The sequence below is a fragment of the Neomonachus schauinslandi genome, chromosome 5 (genome assembly GCF_002201575.2).
Source record: "Neomonachus schauinslandi chromosome 5, ASM220157v2, whole genome shotgun sequence".
Classification (NCBI taxonomy): domain Eukaryota; kingdom Metazoa; phylum Chordata; class Mammalia; order Carnivora; family Phocidae; genus Neomonachus; species Neomonachus schauinslandi.
In genome coordinates this window covers 125,752,467-125,776,127 of record NC_058407.1, presented here as the reverse complement: position 1 = coordinate 125,776,127, position 23,661 = coordinate 125,752,467, and the positions used below count along the sequence as shown (strand labels likewise).

The following is a 23,661-nucleotide window of genomic DNA, read 5'->3' as shown; positions in this document are numbered from 1 at the left end:
TGCCACCTCTGCCCCTAGAAGGTGTGATTTCTTTGCTCAGGTTGTATTTGCAACACACACAGTGCAGTTTTCTCCCCTTGAGTGATGGTTCTTCCTTCCAGGCAGAATGTCCAGTGACCACAGCGGATATACAGCTGTTACAGATCCTTACACTGTCTTGTCTTCCAGGCTCTGTGGCTACCCTCCTTTTTATGATGAAAATGATTCCAAGCTCTTTGAACAGATCCTCAAGGCAGAATATGAGTTCGACTCCCCCTACTGGGATGACATCTCCGACTCTGGTAGGTCTCTTGGCTCCCCAGGGGTGGGACCCTTACACCCAGACCACTTGACCCTGACGGACCCCGGGGGTTTCAGAGTGGTCCTGAGGCTCCCAAGGAAGCTCCATGAGCCTACATACTTGGACTTGACTTGCAAAGCAGAAGGGGCATGCAAAGGGACTTGCAAAGCTTGGGACATCTGACTGGAGCCACGCTGAGGGACAGGACCAACTCCTCCATCATTCTAAGCCATGCCCTGATCTGAGCGCTCCAGGACTGAAGCAATATTAGCTAACATTTATTGAGTGTTTACTGTGTGCCGAGCACCAAAAGGTCTGCACACGTGCTAACTCACTCAGTCCTCAGGACAACCTATCAGATGGGTGTTACTAGTATCCCCACTTGACAGGTAAGCAAACTGAGGCCCCAGAAGGTGATATGCCTTGATGCAAGCCATATAGCTAGTAAGTGGCCGAGCTGGGATTTGAACCCAGACCCTCACTCCAGAGCCCACGTCTCAGCTACTGTGCCACACTGTCCCAGAGACATTTACCGTTTCCTCCTCAGGGATAAAGATCAAAACCAAGGCTCAGGTAGACTGACAAGTCTCTTGAGCCTCAAGGTCAAGATGGTAACAATAGTCCTCCCTACCACAGAGGGTGGTACAAGGATCAAATAAAATAATAAATGGGGCAGAGCCCTGCTCGTCCTGGTGAGCTGTTCAAATATCGCCTTTTAATATGTGTTATTTCCTCCTCACTGGAGGCACCTGCTTTGTTCCTCAGCCTTCCAGAACCTGGGACCTGAGTACAGTTCTCCAAGGCTTGCAGGGAAAAGCTACATGGGGAATATTTTATTTCTGAGCTCAGGAGGGCACAGCCTTGCCCCCAGAAACCCAGTCTTGTGGGCAGAGAGCTGCCAGGCCCTGCGATGCCACGGGTCTCTGGCCTGGCATACAGTGTCATCCTCTGGTTCTGTGACCCAGTCCCTCATGTTCTCAGGGTCCTGCTTCTGGGTCCTAACCCGACTGGGCCTCCTAGCGCTTCACACTTCCCCGCCGGGGCGTATCTTGTTGCATCTCGATGTCCTGTTCATTGCAGGCAGCTGAGTGGGCTGTGAGGGGCTTCTCGAGGGCTCTGTCTCCACAGAGCCTCGGGTCCTGGTGGCCTTAGCAGAGACTGAAGGGATCTTGTTGAATCAGTGATGTCTAAAACACAGAGAGGACATCAACAAAGCAGCATCCTCAGGCAGCAGTGAGCCCAGCGGGAGGCACATGATGACAAAGATCTTTGATCTCTGAACCAAAGATGTCACTAGCTGCCCAAGGGAAGGGCTTTGAGTTGGGCAGGCAGGGTCCCAGGCCTGGTGTGACTGCCTCCTCATTCACTGTCCCCTCTGACAGTGCCAAGTCTTGACTTCTCTTTCTCCCAAATGTCAGTTCCCGCCTGCCTTTTGTGTTCAACGTACCATGGGGTCAGGGGCGGGACTGGGCTGTTTTTCATGCTTCACGCCATATTCCCAAAGACCCTGCGGCAGCAAGTTGTTACATCTGCAGCCGCACCCTGATTCCGCCCCTTGTGCTTTCTTTCTAAACAGCAAAAGACTTCATCCGGAATCTGATGGAGAAAGATCCAAATAAAAGATACACTTGTGAGCAAGCAGCTCGGCACCCATGGTAAGAAAAGTCACCCACGAGGAAGGACACGCTGATGCCTTCCCAGGCTAAACCCCCTCTCAGCCGTTCCTAACTGTGGAGTGACTGCCTCTCCTTCCGACCACTGGCTTTCATCCCATCCCCAGGGCAACACTTGAACTCTTCTGTTCCCTCGGGACACAGCCTCCTGAATGCACGGATGACGAGTACACTGTGCAAAAGATAGCTGTAGGCTTTTCATTCTACAGGAAGTATTTTAGGATCATTTTTATTGAAGGTAGTTCTCCAGGGAGGCATTAAGATTGGAGTTTTATTCCTTGAGCTTACCGTTCAATAAGTAAGTGAATTGATGTTATATATTCTTTTGCTTTTAAAATGTTTTTTGGGGCATCTGGGGGGCTCAGGCAGTTAAGCAGCTGACTCTTAATCTCGGCTCAGGTCATGATCTCAGGATCGTGAGTTCAAGCCCCGTGTTGGGTTCTAGGTGGGTGTGGAGCCTACTTAAAAAAAAAAAAGAAAAAGAAAAAGGAAATGCCTTTCAAGTTAATGTGTCTTCAACCCCAGAGGCATTCATCGATGGCTTGTGATATTCTATACTAGGCTTTAAGCAGTGCCCATGATGCCATCTTGTTTTTGCACCACTTACTAGGTTTGAACCCAGCTTCACTATCAATTAGCCATTACTCTGGGCTTGTACGTAACTTCTCTGAGCCTCAATTTTCTTATCTTTATTATTTTTTTTAAATTTCTTTAAAAGATTTATTTGTTTATTTTAGAGAGAGAGAGAGAGTGTGTGGACGGGAGGGGCAGAGAAAGAGTCTTTAGCAGACTCCACACTGAGCACGGTTTCCGATGTGGGGCTCAGTCTCACGACCCTGAGATCATAACCTGAGCTGAAACCAAGTCAGACACTTAACCGACTGAGCCACCCAGGCCCCCCCAGTTTTCTTATCTTTAAAATGAGAACAAGGATACCTTGTTTACAGAGTTGATGTAAGAAATCATTGAGATCATGCCTGCAAAGGGCTTAGCTCAATGTCTGGGACATAGTAAATTCTTCGTTAGGCTGTTCTCATTAAACCACCAGGAGCATCCATTTGGAAACAAAGAGCAGGAATGGTAGAATATGCAGTATGATGGCAACAAACAGCCTTTGGCTTCGGGAGAAATTCCCCTAAAAAGCGCTCTAGGAAACTACCCCTTGTTTGTTTCACCACTGTCTGTAGCGTTTCCTCCTGAGCATCATATGCTGGTTAGTCCTCCAAAGGGCACCTGCTCCGAGGAGCATCGTGAGCTGGTTTCATCGGACAGACGGTCCCCAACTTCATGATTTTGTTTGACTTTACGATAGTGCCAAAGCGGTACCCATTCAGTAGCGACTGTACTTCCGGTTTTGAATTGCGATCTTTTCTTGGGCTAGCTGCATCAGGGACAATCTTGTCTCGTGATGCTGGCGCTGGCAGCCATGGTTCCCATCAGCCACGCGACCACGACGGTCTCCAACCGATACGCTGACACCCATTCTGTCCCTGTACAGCCATTCTGTTCTTCACCTTCAGTGCAGTATTCAGGAAATTCCATGAGCTACTCAACACTTGATCACACAAGGAGCTTTGTGTTAGATGATTTTGCCCAACTGTAGGCTACCGTGAGTGTTCTGAACATGGTTAGGGTAGACGAGGCTAAGCTATGTTTGGCAGGTTTGGTATATTAAATGCATTTTCGACATATGATAGTTTCCACTTACAATGGGTTTATTGGGACGTAACTCCATCGTGAGTCGAGGAAGCTCTATATTTTAATCTATGACCACAGTTTCAGTCACTGAGCATCAATTATTTTGGGTGCTGTTCTAATTGCGTTAAAATATCATCTCATGTTTTTCTTCATAATAACCCTGTAAGGTAGGTTTTGTCTCCATGTCAGAAATAAGAAAATCGATGTAGAAAGATAAAGTAACTTAGCCTGATCCAAGACTGTGCAACCACTACCTGATGGTGAAGCCACCCTTGTTTCTGGCCAGAACTGATTCCAAAATAAATGCTCTTCAACACCACCCTGTCAGGAAAGGAAAAGGAAGATAGGAATGGCAGAAGGGGAGGGAAAAATGCTTCTGAGTAAGGAGGCAGATTCGGTCATATCAATTTTTAAGAAGTTTAAAATAAATGATATTTTATTTTGTAACAAGTTACATTGGACAATAGGTCAAAGTATGTGACAATAAAGTTAGTAAACCTTTTCTTACTTCACCAACAATACCAACAATGGCCTTCAAAGCTGTAGGAGACTTTGTCTTCTTCCAGTTTTGTTGAGGTCTGGTTGACGTACACTGTATATAAATTTATGGTGTAGAGCATCATGACTTCATATTTTGCAAAAATATGCAAAAAAATCTGCATATATTGCAAAATGATTCCCGCAGGAAGTGTAATTAACATCCACCCCGTTATGTAGGTACCAGAAACAATTGTTTCCTTGGGATGAGACCTTTTAGGATTTACTCTTCAGCAACTTTGAAATATACGCGAGAGCAGGGTTGACCATAGCCATCCTGTTACATCGCAGCACATATTTATCTCGTATGAGGACTAAAGGTATGAGACTTTGGGGATGATCTGATGGAGGAGGAAAGTGATGTCTAAAGAAGGGAAGCAGTTTTCCTCCGATGTGTTCACTTACCCAGCCTTGCTCTGTGGAAGACAGGAAGGAGGCCAGCTGAAACCTAGTCCCTGCTTCACCAGACATTTTTTTGAAAAACCAAAGAAGGGGGAGGTCATTTCACTGAGGGGCCTGGCAGAGGACTTCCCAGAGGGGCCAAGCCTCATGCCATGAGGCCTTCACCAGGCTGTCGAGGGAGGAGAGGATTTCCAGGCTGGGTGAGCGGCCTGGCCCATCATCAGGGCCTAACCGCATCTCTGTCCTGGAACCACATACTCCATATTGCTGGAGGGGCAATGGACAAAGAAGCAAGGCAGGAGGGACCCAGAAAGGAAGGCACGGCCATCGGCGTTCTGGCGCGAGCTCCGGGGTCTCCGCCAGGGTAGCACGAGCTCTGAGTCCCAGTCCCCGCTTCACCCTCTGTTACTGCTTGGGCGACCTCCCCAGCCCTGGGGGCCCCCCGTGTGGAACTGAGATCATGAATAATGGCAGTATTTATCCTCTAGGGCTTTTCCAGGGATTGAACGAGACATGACATACAGATAAGAAGAAGAGGACCTGGTACCTAATACATCTCCCATCTGTATGAGTTGCCATTAATTTATCATCACACAAAGCAATTTGTATTTTTCCCTTTGGGCAGTGGGGGCCCCTGACAGGTTTCAAGCAGGTGATCAGATTTGCATCTCAGCTCAACAGGCTGCAGGATGGGGATGAATCCCTGGCGCTGGGCCAAGGGAGGCCAGCAGGGAGGTGCAGGCTGGAGGTGGAGTGGAGGCTGGCCCAGAGAAGGGGGGAGGGGGCCTGTCTGGAGCCACAGGGATGCAGCAGACAGAGAGTGTGAGGGACATGCCAGGGGCGGGGAGCCTCGGGGCAGGGGGCCCAGAGGTTATTGCCAGGGTTCCAGTTGAAGGGACTGGGCCGGTGAGATGCCTCCACTGAGAAGAGTAGCAGCTTGTGTGTGGAGTGGGGCGGGGGGGGGAGACTTTGCTGAGTCTGGAGCCCAGGAAAGAGGTTGGGCTGGAGACAGAGACTTCAGGGTCATTGGCCTGGGTCCACTCAGGACCTAGACGGCCAGCCCCTGGAACAACTCGCATGCTACTGCATCCTGAGTGGACCCAGGCCAATGACCCTGAAGTCTCTGTCTCCAGCGTTGCCAACCTCTTTCCTGGGCTTCAGACTCAGGATGCAGTAGCATGTGAGCTCCTGAGCAAACTGATGTCTCTTTACTTCAGAGCTTCTCCTTTACTTCGGACGCTGTATCATTTCTACCGTGCGTTTCCCAAGACCCAGGAAGTCAGCCATTAGGAAATGGTAAAAATGAATGCAATTTGACTCAAACATCAGGGAAATGCCCCCCCGCTGCCTGCATTTCTGATATCCTTGTTTCTTTTATGTAAAATTCCCCGGGCAAAGAGCACGGATTCAACAGAGAGCTGGCAGAAAGTGGAGTCATGATTCCAGGGAAGCCTGGCTCTGTCCACACCACTGTTCTGGAAGCTGTGCTCTTGGCACATCGATTCTGTCCAGAGAACATGATCTCTTATTCTGCACTTGCTCTTCCAACTTAATCAAGGCTCCCTGGAGCCAGGAGGGCCCCTGGCAGTCACAGACACCTTCCCTCGGCCCAAAACAGGCACTTCGGCCAGGACAGGGCTCCTTTCAAAGATGTGTCAGTCAGCCCATCTTGCTAGATGTTTCTGTGCCTCTCCTATGTGAGGCTTTGCCTTTTCATGGTGGTTCATGGTAAGGAAGCACCAGCCTGCTGGCCGGGTGGGAGCCCATTCCTCCTTACAGGGAAGCACCTTGAATGGGGTTTGTCTGGTTCAGGTTGTTCTGGACCTCTGTCTCTAGTTATGTCGACACAGGAACCAAAATGATGATTTCTGGGCATCCATGCCCCAGGCAACACTTGGCAGTGGACCCACCTGGGGGGACATCATGTGTCAGCCAGGCCAGGGTGGCACCTACAGCCCTCTCCTCAGTGCTCACTGAGACCCCTCCCCTCTTCTGGGCTCCAGCCTGCCAAGCTGTGGTTGACTGTAGGAATCAGGAAGCAGCCCAGGAGTCTGAGAAACCCCTGTCTGGGGTACACACAGGCATCACCAAGCCTGTCTTGAGCAGGTGGCTAGAAAAATGCAAAATCAGAGCTGTGGAGATACAGCAGACTAGGTACAAAACAAAACCCCAGAAGGCAGGGAGAGATGAGTTTGATGATTTGGGTATGGAGAGCCAGACAGACATCGCAAAGGTTGATTTATGTGAATGCCATCTGCGTTTTTAGCATGGGGTTAAAACTGGAAAGCAAAGTGGGGCTCCTGGCTGGGTCAGTCTGTAGAACATTCAACTCTTGATCTCAGGGTTGTAAGTTCAAGCCCCCTGTTGGGTGTAGAGATTACTTAAAAATAAAAATAAACTATTTTTAAAAACCTGGAAAGCAGAAGAGACATGAATGGAATGTGGGTGTCCATAGCTTTATATGTGTGCGCGTATACAGATTTATAAGGAGATTCCCCTGGGTCGGAGGCATTGTTTAATTCCTAGGACCATCGAGGTACAATCAGAGTCCTTTCCAATCCTAACATTCCATGCCTCCAGTGTTGTCAACGAATAATGCTGAAGCCAGTATGCTGAGCATGGAGAGTGGCGTACGTTGTCGCTGTAAACTCCCTGGCTCATGATCAGCAGCAGGCATTTCCGTGATGGGGCCCATTTGAGGAAGACTCTGTGCTGTCATGGGCCAACCTCCCCAAGGAGAGGGCCTTATGGGAGCCTCTGGGCCACATCTACCCTGCTGGGTCTTACTCAGCTGCAGCATGCCCTGGGATGGGGGAAGTAAGCACGGAACATTCCTGAAATAATTGGAAGTTTGCATTTTCCTTCCATCTCAGCCCATGCTAACCCACAGAGAAGGGAGTCTCTCTGACCCCCTCACTGGTCTGTTTGGTTTGGAGCACGGCTCTGCCCTGCGGCGGTATTCAGCCTGAGGCAGCCCGTACTCCTGCCACTTCTGCATGCTCATTTCCAAGAAGGTGCTGGCCACCGTTGAGTTGGAATCGGCCTTCTTCTCTGAGGACGTAGCTTTTATTTCCTTTTAAGAATTTATTTATTTATTTGAGAGAGAGAGCGAACACGAGTGGGGTGGGGAGGAGCAGAGGTAGAGGGAGAAGCAGGCTTCCCATTGAGCAGGGAGCCCGATGCGGGGCTCGATCCCAGGACCCCGAGATCATGACCTGAGCCGAAGGCAGACGCCCAACGACTGAGCCACCCAGGCACCCCGAGGATGTAGCTTTTTAAAAAGGTGCAGGAGGAAAACACTCACATGAATTATCTAGAAGGAAAAGCTTAATAAAGATGTCCGCAGTCCCCTAACCTTGTTCCTCTTGTTTTGAATGGATTTGCCAGATATTCTATTTCACTGGTGTGTTTCTGGGGAAAGTGGGCAACTGGCAGCTGTTAGAAATGGAAGCCTGGTTCTCTTGAGTCCATTTCTGAGCGTCCTCTCGGCTAAGTCTTTCCAGCCCTGCTGGGAAAAAGATGGGAGTCTATACTGGGAGGGGCAGGGCTTGCTCTTAGCTGAGAATATCGGACTGCATTCCAAACTGCATCCCAGCCTGGCACAGACTAAAGGTCCAGTCCTGCACCATGTTTTCTATTCTAAAGTGAAAGGCTGGGCGCCTGGGTGGCTCAGTCGGTTAGGTGACTGCCTTCGGCTCAGGTCATGATCCTGGAGTCCCAGGATCGAGTCCCGCATCTGGCTCCCTGCTCAGCAGGGAGTCTGCTTCTCCCTCTGACCCTCCCCTCTCATGCTCTCTCTCTCTATCTCATTCTCTCTCTCAAATAAATAAATAAAATCTTTAAAAAAAAAAAAAGTGAAAGGCTGGGTGGGTGGGGACATATTTTTTACCTGGGGACGATTTCTTGTCTGAATAAGGCCTAAGCTTGTTACCTTCATATCCCCAAACGGTTGGACATCACAAGGTGTGGCATCCAGGCTGTTTTGGGGTCCAGGGCCATGTGGATCTGGGAGATGACAGGTTTCCTCACTAACCAGTCACCTTCCAGCCAGAAAGGATGGTCAGTGTTCCCAGCATTTGTCTGCCCCTTAACCTCCAAGATGCAAAAATTTATTTCATAGGGGGGGGCGCCTGGGTGGCTCAGTAATTAAGCGTCTGCCTTCAGCTCAGGTCATGATCCCAGGGTCCTGGGATCGGGCCCCACATCGGGCTCCCTGCTCGGCAGGAAGCTTGCTTCTCCGTCTCCCACACCCCCTGCTTGTGTTCCCTCTCTCGCTGTGTCTCTCTCTGTCAAATAAATACATAAAATCTTAAAAAAAAAATTTATTTCATAGGTATTGGATACCAAGCTAGAATTTAATAGTTGTTAAATGAAAAGGAAGATATGGAAGGTTCTAAGCGCAGAAAAGAATGAGAGCAAAACACAGCTTCCTCTGAAACTGGGGGGAAGGCCAGGTGATTAGTTGTAGTGGAGGGATGGTGCTGAGGTTGATGGGGATGTGTGGGAGAAGAAGGGAGTGACCTTCATGTTATCAATGAGACTGGAGATTGTGAGCCGAGAGGTGGGGGAGGTGGGAGACCAGGGAAAGGGGAGGAGGACGGGAGGGAAGGAGAGGTGGTAAAGCAGACGGAGGAAGGACTAGGGTGAGGGCGGTAATTCCTAAGTAGTTTCTAAGGACAGAGGTGAGGAGCAGACCCGCCTTCTTTCCTGCTAATAGAGGGCTATAGAACAAGCAACAACGAATGACCAGCTGAGTGCAGAGTGAATTTGGTCCTAGCCATTCTGAGAACTTTTCCAGGAAATGCAAAGGAAGAAGATTTGCCAAGCAGGGTGAGCTGAGGCTGGGTGCCCTTTCACTGAGCACAGAGGTGAGGGGGCACCCGGTGTGGGCGAGGACAACATGGCCGAGCCTCATTCTGCTGGAATGGAGCCAGAAGGATGTTCTGGGCCCAGGCTGTGAGCGGGTCCACGGAGCAGCGGGCCTGGAGAGGACACAAATACGGAGCCTCAGGCAGGGAGAAGCTGGGAAGATGGCCCTAGGTAGGAATCTGGCAGTCAGATCAGGCAGGAAACACATCAGGACCTCCTACAGGTAGAGAGCTGGTGAAGAGGGAGACGGAGGAAGGAAGAGGGGAAACTGGGTTCAGGTTGCCTTGTGTTTTCTGCTGTTGCAGGAACTGAGGTCAAAAGAGAAGAAGTGGGAACCAGGCAGAGAGGTCCACGAATCCCCCAGCGGGTGCAGGGTCTAGAAGGGGGACAGGACTTTGAGTGTGGTGGTGGATTGTGTGCATTCAGACAAGAGCCACGCAGCCTGGTAGGGCGCCGACGAGCCACCCTCTCAGGGAACCTCGGGACGGGCGCAGCATTGAGTCTTTCCTGGGAAAGCAGCGTGGGACCAGGTGTCACAGCAGCCCCCCCACCCACCCACCCACCCAAGAAACTCTTTTAAAGAAGCATCTTTGCCTCTGTTTCAGGATTGCTGGCGACACGGCCCTCAATAAAAACATCCATGAGTCTGTCAGTGCCCAGATCCGGAAGAACTTCGCAAAAAGCAAATGGAGAGTAAGTCTCGTGCTTTATTCAATTCCTGGTGAATCGAACAACTCCCACAAAATTTGCCCTGCGGTTGGAGCATTTATTATTTCTAAATGTTACTATCACCTGAGTTGGATGAAAATCCCCAGAACCTCACCCAGAAAAATCTTGCTAATTTTAACCGACGAGGATTAAGACGCAAAGGGGGTGTCATGGTGTGGGAGGGATAAAGTACACGATTTAATATTTCCCCAGCAACAGTGCTGGTTCTTACCCAGTTGCTGTTTCTTAAGATCATAATTCCTGTTGTCTGCCTTTCCATTACTGGAACTTTGAATAGTTGACTTCTATTAAAATGATACGAAAGCGGGAGGGGAAACCCAGGGAAACCCTGTTTAGGAAAGCCTAAACCCCAGGCTCTAATCAGTGTGCATAAATTAAGAGCTGGCTGTTCTGCCCCAAGAGGCTGTACAGAAACGAAATGAATTCCACTGACCTACTTTATTCGGAGGAAAGGCTATGAGTTAGGACATGAGCACCAACAACAGGAAATAAAAACTACCTTAAAACCTCATCGTAGAGTATCATTTCAGATACTGTCTTTTATAACATGCCTTTGATTCTAAAAGTCACTTCTCTAAAATTACAGAGAGAATTGGTTTACATTCATTCTAGATGTTTGCTATGTCAAAAGTGTATTTGTTTAAATCTCCAAAATACATCTCGGCGGGGGAGGGGCTCAATGACTTCGTGTCATTTTGGAAGAAGGGGCAAGATGAGCTTCCTTTCTAAAGTATCGTGAGAATGTTTTAAGATGTCCAAAATGCTCGGGGTAACAGGAGAAACGACCGGACACAGCCTGAGTCTTTTCGAATGAGCCGGACTATTTTGTGCGTTTTCTCCCTTTCTTAAATTTCAGCAAGCGTTCAATGCCACAGCCGTCGTGAGGCATATGAGGAAGCTTCATCTTGGCAGCAGCCTGGACAGTTCAAATGCAAGTGTTTCCAGCGGCCTCAGCTTGGCCAGCCAAAAAGATTGTGCGTATGCTGCAAGGACAGAACTTTCCAATCCGTATTGCCGACACGTCTGGGGTGGGGAGGGGACTGGCGTCCACGAGCACCCGGTCTTTGATACCTCATCCCATTGAACGTCCCAACAACCCGGGGACCTTATTTAATTTAGAAAGAATATTTCCTAAACATTTCATTATCGGATATTCACACAACAGTGAGGATTGTTATTCCCAGTTTGAGATGAGAAATCCGTGGCTCAAGTCCCACACGGCCATGTCTGTCTGGACAAAAGCCCAGACACTTTCGGATCTGTGTCTCCTTCCCCTGAGGTTCACTCGTCATCGTGCGTCATTCTTAGGGGTTGAGGAAGGGATGGCAGAGACTCATGATCGCCTGATCTCATTGGCTTTTAATATCTGTTTTTTGATGAGGATGATGATAATTGGAGCTGAAGTATGTGACGTGCATTGGCTTTGCAGTCCAAGTAAGAGTATTGCACGGTCCCTCATCTTTGCGTGGACGGTCGCTTGCACTCGTCTATTTCTTTCTCACATTCCCCACCACCCTCTGGTGTACTTATCTTAATTCTATATTAGGCCATCCCAGGGGCTCCTGTCCATTTCAGAGCGGTTGCCTTGATGGTGCCCATTGGCCCTTATCTCCTTGATCATGAGGCCCTTCCATTTGGTCTCGCTCTGGGCATCACGTTTCACCCCATTACCCTCAGAAAAGGTTCCCTCCCCCTCTCCATAGTCTTCCCAACTCATGGGGGAAGGTGAGCCCTTATATTTTCCCCAGAAATATCCATGAGCATCCCCTGACCCAACCGCACACCGTGGTAGACCCACATATAATGGATCTCCCTCTGTCGGAGCCCACAGAGTTCACAGGCAAATGCACTACTGGAGCTGAGCTTCAGGGGATTCATCCCACATCAGGATTGTCTGACACCAACACATGCGCTTGGGGAGCATGGTGGTGCAGCCTGTGAGGCATTTTTCTAGGCCAGGGCTGCTGGAATAGGAGAAAGAGGTGATTTCCCATGGCGATCTCTCTGTGTCACAGACACCTCTTAGCAGGAGTAGAGACCACACACCAAACAAGGGGGCAGAAGGGGGATCGTATTCTTTCTTTATTCTTCAAATCTCTACTCATGGAGCTGTGGTGACAACAGCTCTTATAATGACAGTGTGTCTTCAACACCTAGCCTGAAGCCTAGTACATAGTAAGTGCTCAGTAAGCAGCACGGATCCTATGAGGATGCTAAATGCTGTCGTCGTCAACTACAAAGCCCTTATGATCATGATAATGAGAATGGGAGGGAAGAGTTGGGCCTAAGAAAAAAGCATTTTAAGGACCCTTTGCAAATGCTTTCCTACAGGTAGGTAAAAATTTAGAATCAAGTGTATAAAAGTTTGCCCCCCACCCCCAAACCCTGCCGTGGGAAAGGGGAGCGAGTATTTTCTTCTGGAGCTTTGACCTCCTGTGTCCACTGTCCCCCTGCAGGTCGGGCACCCTCCACGCTCTGTAGTCTCGTTTCTTCCTCGTCGGGGGTCTCTGGAGTGGGGGCAGAGCGGAGACCAAGGCCCACCACTGTGACCACAGTGCACTCTGGAAGCAAGTGACTGGCTCTGGAGGCGGGGCCCAGGGACGGGGCCAGGGAAGGGGGCCCCCAGCGCCACCAGCCACTCTGGAGCGATCCCACCTTGCATGGTGCACCTTCCTGCACAGGACTGGAAGACAGAAGTTTTTTATGGCCATATTTTATACTGCAATTCTGAAGTGTTCATTTCTCACAAACTATACTGACTCAAGGGAGCTGACGTAATAGGATCTGGTGCTGTACATATGAATCTTGCAGAAGCTCTGACGGAACGGACCTCCCGCGTCCTCTCCCCCAAGCCCTGTCATTTCCGCTCTTCTCGGTATGGGTAACCGTCTATGTTGTATTTTTTTCATTAATGACAAAAAAGGTTTCAACTGGATTATTTAAGTATCGGTAAATATTGTGCATTAGGGTTTTATTTTTTACCTTTTACGAAATACGCTTTCTGATCTATACTCCTGAGTCCCATGACCTGTATCTTTTGCTTGTCAGTAGTAGAGTTTTATGTTAACCTTTAAGAGATTTTTTTTTTTCCCCACCTAGGGGAATGTAAAGGTATTTTTTAAAATTCTAATAAGAGGATCAAGCATCTGTCTCCAAGGCGAAGAGTGCACTTTATTTCTCCTCTTTCTCTCCCCTTCCCTGGAGGGGCAGCTCTCTAAGAAAACGACTCTGCAGTTCCTCAGGTCTGTCTTGTCTCCAGGGCCACCTTGGGAGGGAATCTACAGAAAACCTTTTCCAGCACCCCCTCCAGCCCATCCCTGGCCAACCGGGGACCCTAGGGACCTTCTCTGTCAGTGGTCAGAAATACAGAAACCTGCTCCTTCCCCGAGACTAAGGCTAAACTTCAGAGGCTCCACGTGCTGTAAAGGGGATGCCCAGCAAACACATAAGAGCCCCCCTTCCACAAGGAACCAGATGCCATTTTGTCCAAAGGGAACTCCCCGCCCAGCCCCCATGTCTCCCGAGGGTAACGCAGAAAGCTTCCCTCTCAGCTATGCAGTTTTCAAGTTAATCTCTCTGTTTTTTAAAAAATGCATTTCTAATCTTACACTTAAAATGGCCTCTGACTCACATAAGTCGTTTCTGCAGATTTTTACCTGGTCCTTCTCTGAATGTTATCCAGGCAAGGAGAGGGAAGTGGCCTTGGAAAAGAGTCCATCTATCTGGGGTGTGGTAAGGAGAGGTGGCCTGCCGAGCAAGCGGGACACTGACCACCACAGGGATGGCCAGAGACGGCCTCCACCAGGCCCGGCTGGGGCTGGAAGGCCTCCCTCTGACCAGGGCAATCTGAAAAACCAAAGACCTGTGATGGTGGAGTCACCAAAGGGCCCAGGTTGCCTGGGAGTGAAAAATTTCTTGGGTTGGAGGACTTTCATTGCTAAATCTGGCGATGTCCCAGGCAAACTGGCCGTGTTATCGGTCCGTGTGGTGCATAGGTGTGCAGGATAGAGCGCTGCGTGAACCCAGGGGCAAACCCTTCTCAAGGGGGCTTCCAGGACGTTCTCTTGCAGAGGCATGCATCCCTTGGCCCTCCTGCCCATGCAAGACCATGAGTCTGCATTTTGCACCGTGAGCCTCAAGTCCACCACATGTCCCTGTAGATCTGTAGGTCTGCCTTACTGGTAGAAAAAAATGGCCTGAAGATTTGAAAGAGTATCTGAGAAAACTGAGGTGTCTCTCCAGGAGCTTTATTAGGGTGTTGCTTACTAACAGGCGTAATGGAGCATTCGTGTTGCCATAGTATCAGAAAACAAGTAATTAGATGTTGCAGGGGGTGATCATTTGCCCGGATGGGGTCCCTGTAATGTGTGCCGGAGTCGTGATCAGTCCTTTGGCCTGTGTGCTCGATGCAGTCATTTGCATTGGGAGAGCAACTTTTGAAGCCACATTCACTGATGGGTGATTAAATTATTTCCTAGAGTTGATATATGGGATGCATGTTCTATTCTATTAGTTTGAAGGTATGTCTTACCTGACACTTGCAGAGGAGGTGAAAGTTGCGGCCTGTCCCAAGCGTCCTTTCTGTGGTTTGGGCCAGCCCCTGGCCATGCTTGGCCTGTAACGCTTCAGGTCTCCAAAACATTGTGCGAGGAGACGGTGACTGCTTTCAGCCCAAAAGGTAAACTCCGTTGAACTTGACATCAGGCAAGTCAAGACTGTTTCAACGCCACCAGACTTCGGTCATTTCCTATTGTTTTAGGAAGAGGAGAAAAAGAAATACCATATGGAAGAACTTTTGCTCTTTGAGAGAGCCTCTGTGGCAGAAGGAGAGAGGTTCTCTTTCAACCGCATTTGGTATTATTTATGCTTTATTATCATATCACACGACAAGAGAACCCAGAATGTGCCTTTTGTTAAGACCTGCCGAGTGGGGCGGCTGAGTCCCAGGCCCCTCGCCGATGTCAGATCCCACCCGTAGGAGCTGCGCATCTCCTACGTGCCCTAGGCTTCCACTCCCTGTGGAAGCCAGTGTGTGGCCGAGGCTCAGGGACAGCCACTGGTCCCATCATGGGCTTCCTTTCAACCCCAAGCTCCCCATTGGTCTCCTAAGCTTCTCAGAGCAAGTGGATAATTTTTCCTACTTGAATAGGACATGTTGAAATCATGTCCCTGAATGGTCTCTCCCTCAGCTGCCGTCTGTCCTTCCCTCGTGTCCTGCTTTTCACCTCCTCCATGAGGCAGTAGGTAAAGCTAGCGCTGGTCTGAGACAAGCAGCGAGTGTGCGCCCACATGCGGGCCCTCCCAGACCAGCGGCTGATCGCTCTTAACCAGGGTACCCCGGAGTCCGGACTGCTCATGGCTCTCCGTCGTGAGCACACCAGGGCCTGGGGTGTTGGGTTGGGATGGGGTAAAGGCCGCTGGAGCCGAGAGGGGCAGGGAGCCCCGATGGGAAGCACACAGGACCATGGAAAACCCTTGAGAAATGGAGATGCCCAGATAGATGGACCACAGCTCTGTTGCCGGGGGCAGGTCTCCCCGTCTCCTGCTGCCTCCAACCCCATAAGAGAGCAGCAAGGATAATCTCCCCTTTGTGTCTCCTTTGTAAAGGACTATGCAGAAAGCATGCCAAAAAAAAAGGGTAGGGCTTAGTGTTCTTGACTGTGGCAACAATTCTGGTCACTTCTGCACCCCCACCTCAAGAGTAGGAGTAGTGCCCCCTCCCTGCATGGGAGCTTGTGGCCTTGGAGAGGTTCCCGCTCTCCAGCCAGCGGTTAGCATGATGTTCAAGGAGCTCAGCAGGCCAGCATGGGACAACACGAGATGGCTTTGGCTAAACAAGCAAGGCTCTGGCACTTAGGAAGCCAGGGCCGTCTGATGACAGGGATTGGGCATAGGACCCTCAGACTCAGTTTACCTGCCCAGCACTGACCTCATCTTGTCATTTGTCTGCGTTGGTGTCCAGCATATCCTGGACAGGTTGCGGGTGGGAGACAGGAACTCCCCTTTAGAGTGAAGGTCAGGAACACCAGGGACAAAGGGGAGGGAACCCCAGGGACCCCTCCTGAAAGGGGGTTGACCCTCTCTCTCTCTCTCGAGGAGTGACAGCTTCATCTGATTAACCCATGGGATGTGACATTTTATGAGCAATTTTAGACGGAAGAGACCATATCCAGGGGAGAGAACTCGGTATTTGAAGGCTCTGTGGCCCAGCAAGAACCATGGCTCCAGGGCTGAAGGCCGGGGGGCACTCGGGTTGCTGCAACACTCCCTACCCCATGTGACTCATGAGGTTTCCCTCGGATACACGAAGGGAAAGCCAGGGCCAGCAAACGGCAGCTCCTCCTCCCATCTCATAAACAGAAATAAGATGTACTCTTTCCCAAGGTCACACACTCACTTCTGGCCAAAGAGATGAAGGGCCTCTGTTTCAACCAATGCACGAAACCTTTGCATGTTCTTCTCAAACAGTACTCCTTCCACGTCCTGTCTCCCCACACTCGGCAAAAGAGTTTGCCTTTTCCTTAAACACATTCCAGACCAAACACTGTTCAGTTTGTTTCCCGCCCCCCCCCAAAATTGTGTATACCTGTATGTAACCCACTGCTCTTTTCGGGGGGGGGCACCTGGTCCTCGGTGGGGCTGCAAGTGCACCTGACATTTGCAAACAAGCATTCCAAGCCTTTGGTTCCCAGAGTTGAAAGTGTTGAGCTAGAAAAGGTGAACTGGACAGAGTCTTCCGAGGGGGACTTCTTTCCCGAAGATACCAGGAAACCCCCGTCTGCTGGGGAGCTGGCCAAAGGGTCCAGCGGACAGAGTGCCCCCTTGTGCCCGTATCCCACCTGGGGTCCCAGCGCATCATGGTCGCAGCCTGGCCGAGGGCCCGGGAGCCCAGCCCCACTGTGAAGCCGGCTGCACACGCTGGCCAGGGCCCGGCCCGTCTCCTGCCCCACGCGGGCTCAGGCCATCACTGGAAGGCACAGCAGCCCTTCCCGGCCTTCCCTGCCGCCTGTGGCTGGAGCGGCTCGGCGTTGGGGCTCCGCTTCTGCGAACCCAAAGGCTGTGCATTTGGCAGCCAACCCTGCAGCATGTGGCTGCCAGGTCTGGTTTTGTGGACAAAAGCAAGTGTGGAATGGCTTCTCAGTGTCTGCCTCTCTCTCTCTGTCTCCACCAAAGGGACAAACTGTTGCATTCACCCTTTGTACCAACGCCGCTTCTGCATTTGCCATATCTATTTTTAACCTTTTGGTCCCCAGGGAACTTCTCATATGGTGATTATTTCTTCTGATTATTTACGGAATTATTTTACTTAGAGGTGATTTTATTTTCTTATGGACAGGAAAAAAAAAAAAAAGAAAATGAGAGGAGTGTTTGAGGCTTCAGTCATAGAGACAAGTCATCACCAGGGACCCCAATGCCCCAAACACGAAATAAATTAGTCCTCAAAGGCAAACCTTAATCTGGGCAGATGGAGATGGCCAGGCCCTCATGTCAGCCCTGCAGGGCCTGGGTCAGGGCTGGCAGCCGGGCTCTCCAGAAGGAGAAAGAAGGAACAAGAGAATCGCTCGTTTGGACATCAATCGTACACACAGAAGCCTACCGCCCTCCCTCCAGGGCCCCAGCGTCAGAGTGTATGATGAGCCATCCGATGACAGGAGAAAGGCTGCAGAGCATCTTTGTTTCCAAAGAGGGCGGCACGTTTCAGAGGACATTTAGCTTAGTGCCACTTTCAGGTTGGACGACAGAAAAGGCATGTTCTGTCCAGAATAAAATTGGGAACAATTTCTTAATTGGCCTTCGTCACTTCTCCGAGCCTTCCCACCAGCGAGCGAGCATGTTTTCCAAAAGCTTACAACTGGCGAATCCAGGAATGTCCCCGCGTCTATTATTACGAGGCTTGTGATTGGTTTAATTTTCCCATAAAAACACGTTTGTCCCAAAGAAGGGAAACTGTGCATTTATTCCATGCATGTAACAAACTGCAAGAAGTTTAACCCACATAGGTTTGCGGCACTGCAAAATTGTTCATGGGCCTATGTAGCAAATGATTCTCTGCCTTGACAATCATGTACACATATCAAGATTTCTATCATAATGATAACGAGATTGATGACTTCTTGTTTTCCTCCAATAAAGACAATTAATCACCTTCAGATGTATGCGGCTTGTTTCCTCCATAAAGCGGGAGAGGGGGGTGTTCCAAGAGCTCTCTCTTTCCTCCCCTTTCCGAAGTTTGGATTTGAAGTCAGGGAGTTTGAACTGAGCCCCTGGAAACTCATGAGGTTCCCTAAATATTTCATGTCACCTGCCCAATGAGCCAGAAGTGCCAGGAGAGGAAGAGGTGGGCACATCTTGGCTTTGAGATCTGTGGAGGGTGCCCCACTTTACCACCCTGCTGGATGGGAAAGCTCCCCCTTTTCCTTGCTGCTGCAGAAAGAGGCTGGAGGTGGGCCCAGTAACTCAAATTGCACTAACTAGATATTCATGAGTTGCTTAGAGGAAAAGCCGATTTCAAGGAACCCCTGTCTGAGTAGGGGGTCAGCAGTTTCACCCCCACACCCATCTGTTTGCTCTGCATAACTTTGGAGCTCTCCATGCCTAAAGAAAGATTCATTCTGAGCAGAAGGCTGCCTGCTATCTTTCTTTCTCTTGGGTGGGGGGACCAGCATTTCATAGGTCATCAAATATGTTGTGGGGAGTAGATCTGATGACCAGACGATACCTCCAATCCAAATGGTAAGTGGCTGTTTGCGGAGGGAAATGAACCGGACGTGTGTTAGAGGAACATAGGATTAACGCTTTCCCATGCAGCGAGTATCGATGAAAATGGCCTTTGTGGAAATAAGGGAGCCCCGAGGAAATATGGCACACACCATCTGACATCTAGTCTTTTCTGATTCAGTTTGGCTTCTCTTAGTGCAGACCCTAATTATGAAGTATATCAAAGCAAATGGATCATTTGGTGGGTTCATAGGTGACAGTGTTGATGCAAATTTTAAGGAACCAAAGAACTTTGGTAACCTAACCACTTTTGAAAACTTTGTAAGGATTTATTAAAGATAGGACTCGCCAAGTGTGACTGAAAATTTAGCCAATGCAAACACACTAAAGTATAAAACATACCCTGATAGAAAGCTGGTATTTATTAGTGCCTTCGAGTCGAAATGTTTAAGGTCAAACTTTTTTAGTGCTTGGCTCCAGACACATTGAGCAGGTCAGCCCCTCTGTCCTTCCTAGATTTACCCAGCCTCTCTGGGGACACTGAAATTCACCCCAAATTTCCTGTATTTTCCAGATAACACTTGGTCTTACACATTCTCTTGTGAATATCTATCATTGATCATAATGCACTAGGGGCCAACAGTACAAGAAGAAAAGACTTCTCGCATGGTTACGGGATTGTCCATCCAGAAAAGAGCCATGCCTGATCACAGCAAGCACAAAGCTTAATGGCAAAAAGGGGTACGAATCATGTCTACCCACATCCTCCTGGCCCTCCGTGCCCCCAAGGAGGACGATTACAACAAAACTATCTCATAGAGAAAGGGTCAGAAAACAGAATGTCTTCAGGTCACATGCGTGCCGAGCCATTTGGCCAGGCTAGTGGTGGTCTCGGGGGTGTGTATGTGCGTCACTATGCCAGCACACTCTAGTGGACAAAGACCAAGGAAGAGAAGCTGTAATGAGCTCTTTTTTTTTTTTTTTTTTTACATATTTGGCTGCAAAACCTGTGTGGAGCCCCCAGAATGTGTAATTTCCAAAAAGCACTCCTGTTACTTTAGCTCATCATAACAAAAAAGAGAGAGTGTCTGTGTGTGCACGCACATGTGCTCTTGGACCCTCCATACAGAGGGGCTTCCAGTTGAGGGAGTAAGTAGTGGGGGCCAATTGCCAATCCACACCCTCCACGCCAGGCCCTGCACCCTCATTCGGGGAAAAGGGGGCTTGTTTATCCACGAAGTTGCCATCCAGGAAATGAGTAGGAACCGTGTGAGCAAGAGCATGGATGCAGACGGAATAGTACGTTATCTCGGTAGGCACGAGCCAAGGGTGTGGGCAAACCAAGGGGAGAGAAGGCAGGCTGGGAGGAGTCTTGTTGTTAGTAGTGCCAACGAGAACTCATAGTAATGATGATGTCATGTACGGATCATGTACTGAGTTCTAGATACTGTGCTAAGTGCACCCCATTCCACATCTTGTTTGCCCATCAGCCTGATAAGGAAGGTGCCTTCAGTGCACAGCTGGGTTCAGAAAGTTTTGGCGATTGACCGAGGTCAGCCAATTCGACTCAGCTGGGACTGACACCAAAGGCCATTCTGCCCAGTCGCCTCTCATGATTTTGTCCAGGTCACTGAATTCGAAAGCATGAAATCTGGACTCTATTTAGTAGGTAAGTGGGGACCGATGATGATTACGGAGTTGAGGATTGACACAATCAAATCAGTTAACTTTTCAGAACCACACTGTTCCTAGGGTCCAATCTCCAAGAGACATTTATCTTGTTTGGTAGCTCAGCCTGGCCTTACCTGTCACCCAGTGATGAGGACCCACAGGGAGGGCATAGGCATCGCTATGCAAACAGCCCACGTGTTTTCTGCTGTTCTGTTGTTCCATTTCTCAAGGATGAATGTCACAGAAGCTGGACTTGATCTAGAATCAGAGATGCAGTTAATACTGCTGGATTTTTTTAAATTAGTCTGTTCTCTTGCTCGGATTCATATCTCAGGAAAGTTCTGTTCATACACACAGTTTCATTCCTGACATGCAGACCTCCCTGTCATCTGCTATTCTCCTGCAGATCACCTTCAAAGCTGCTGATTTATTTTCAAGAAAGTGTCTCAGATCTCTTGTTTTCTTCCAGCCTCCCTTGAGAGGAACTGTATTTAGCATGAGCTCATCCACCTAGTGTGTTTCCATCAGCAAGGGGACTCTTTCCAGAAAGACAGTGGGCCAGGAAAATGCAGCTCATGGCCTATTTATTAACCCTTTTCCTCTTGCCTACCTCTTTGCCCCCTCCTCCCCTCCCAATAACATCCCCTTAGCTTCAACACTATATTTTCTTTCTTGAGTGCACCAAGATCTATTTATGTGGGCCTTGCTGTTTATGTCAGCTCATGGAGAAATTCACTCGGGATGCTGAGCCGCCAGCCCAACCTGGCTATGAACTCGCAGATGAGCATACCGCCCCCCACCCCAATGAGGACCAGCTGTTCCCCAGTACGGAGGAAAACAGCTGACTTTTGTACTCACCTGGCCCAAGGTGCTTGTCACATGGCACCCCTGAGGGAGAAAAGAAAGCTTACTCAGGGAGTAAGTCTTTACAAGTAATGGTCTTGTATCTGGACAGGAATCCCCACCATGAAGGAATGTCTCAAGGGCACTGCAAGTGGGGAACACTGGGCATCACCTCCGGCTCAGGTAAGTGGGTCTGCCCTAGAGGAGAGCCCAGCCTCCTCGGCTATGCTCCAGGCTACAGAACCCCCCCCTCCCCCCGGCCACTGCTCAGAAAGCTGCATCCCAGTGCATCTCACGCATTCTCCTGGGGAATCATGCTAAGACGCAGACTCTGATTCAGCAGGTCTAGGCTGGGGCCCGAGCTTCTGCCTTCCTCACAAGCTCTCAGGTGCTGCCACTGCCCCAACCCTGGACCCCACTTTGAGACTCGAAGGAACCTCTCCCTCTGGTTCTCATGCCTGCCTGTGTGTTTGGATCATCTTGGGGACATTTTGAAGATACTAATGCCCAGGCCAACTGAACCAGGATCTCTGGGGGGAAAGGTGGCCTTGGTGATTCTCAAGGGCAGAACCAGGGCAGCCTAGTCATCAAGCCACCTTGTGCTGAGAAACTCCCTAGCTCGCAGCAAAACACAACTGGACCATAAGTGATCACCTGCCTTCCTCTGAGGGCCCAGGGTCAACTCTAGCCCAGGCCTTCCAGGTCTAGCTTCAACAAGCATGGGGTGTCTCCTCTTGTCTGAACTAACCTCTGTCTTCCCATCGCTCTGAGGCGCTCCCACTGTGCTTTCTGGAACTCACCATCTCTCATCAGCAAAATCCCCTATATTCGACATGCAGGTGGAGAAGACGAGGAGGCAGCACGCAGCAGGGAGGGACCCACAGACCTAGCGTCTGAGATAGAAGAGATTGATTAACTCATACAACAAACACGTATAGTGCTGTGTGCCTGCCACTGTTTTGACTTTTTCAGTCCTTCTAATGACTCTACTGTAGGGGTACCACTATTATCTCCATTTTATAGATGAGGATACCGAGGCACAGGAAGGTTAGGTGACTTCTCTCAGCCACACCACTAGCGAGGGGCTCTTATGGGTTGAACTGTGCCCCGTAAAAAGTCAAATATTGAAGTACTAACCCTCAATACCTCAGAATGGGCCCTGATTTGGAAATAGGGTCTTTGAGGGCAGATCCTAATCCACTATGACTGGCATCCTTATCTTTTTGAAACGGAAATTTGAACAGAGACAGACAGAGACACGGGGGGGAATGCCATGAGAAGATTAAGACAGAGACCTACAAGGCGAGGCTGCCAAGGATTGCCAGAAAATCGCCAGAAGTTAGGGGGGAGGCATGAACAGATTGCTGACCTCACAGCCCTCAGAGGAACCAACACCTTCATCTCGGACTTCTTGTCTCCAAGAAGGTGTGAGACAATCCATCTCTGTGGTTGAAGCCACCGGTGTGTGGAACTTTGTTACGGCAGCCCAAGGACACTCATCCGGTGACAGAGCCAGGATTTAAATGCAGGTCGCCTGGTGCCAGAACCCAGGCCCTTAGCACTTTGCTTGGCCATGGTTAGGGGCGTTCTGTCCTGCAGAGACGTATCTACTCTTCGTCTCTCTTCCTTCGCTCTTCCTTTCTCTCCCTCAGGTAATCACAGTACAAACAGTCTCCTTCTACCCTTCCTGCCAAGGACCCTTGGACCCCTCTAAGTCATGTTACACAAGCATCACTATAATCCAGGTGCAAAAAGTTCCCCAAAGACCTTATTTCTCTGTAAAATAAGAGGTCAACGTTTATACTTCAGCTTTTAATAAACACTTAAATCTTTTGAAAACTCACAACTGAATACAAATACATATTTGCTCTTGATTAAGGCACTCCAGGGAGCGTGGAGCTTCAGAGTGCTTAGAGCCATGGCCCCCCCAACTCTTGAAGAATGTGGCCTCTTTTCATGGAACTGAGCACACTAGCAAATAGAATTGGCTAAGAAAAGGTACAGTGCAAAAAACTTACAGTTACGAATTTGTAAAGAATTGGTGGTATATACATACATTCGATGAAATATTACCCAGCCTTAAAAAAGAAGGAAATCCTGCCATTCGTGACAACATGGAGGACATTTTGCTGAGTGAAATGAGCCAGTCACAGAGGGACAGATACCACATGATTCCACCCATACGAGGAATCTAAAATAAAATTCTACAAATCAAATTTGTAGAAGCAGAGAACACAGTAG

The 23,661-nt window shown here is 49.5% G+C and overlaps 1 protein-coding gene across 2 annotated transcripts in view; it reads left to right on the top strand.

Annotated features, from left to right (window-relative positions):
* CAMK1D (calcium/calmodulin dependent protein kinase ID) overlaps window positions 1-18,332 on the top strand; it is a 421,612-nt gene extending 403,280 nt beyond the window's left edge. For both annotated transcript variants that reach the window (XM_021696802.2, XM_021696803.2), the window contains exons 7-11: window positions 169-281; window positions 1,857-1,935; window positions 10,065-10,152; window positions 11,045-11,162; window positions 12,645-18,332. In XM_021696802.2, coding sequence (XP_021552477.1) covers window positions 169-281; window positions 1,857-1,935; window positions 10,065-10,152; window positions 11,045-11,162; window positions 12,645-12,763 — 517 coding nt within the window. In that variant the 3' untranslated portion in view covers window positions 12,764-18,332. The remainder of the gene's footprint in view (window positions 1-168; window positions 282-1,856; window positions 1,936-10,064; window positions 10,153-11,044; window positions 11,163-12,644) is intronic.
* Window positions 18,333-23,661: the final 5,329 nt, after the last annotated feature.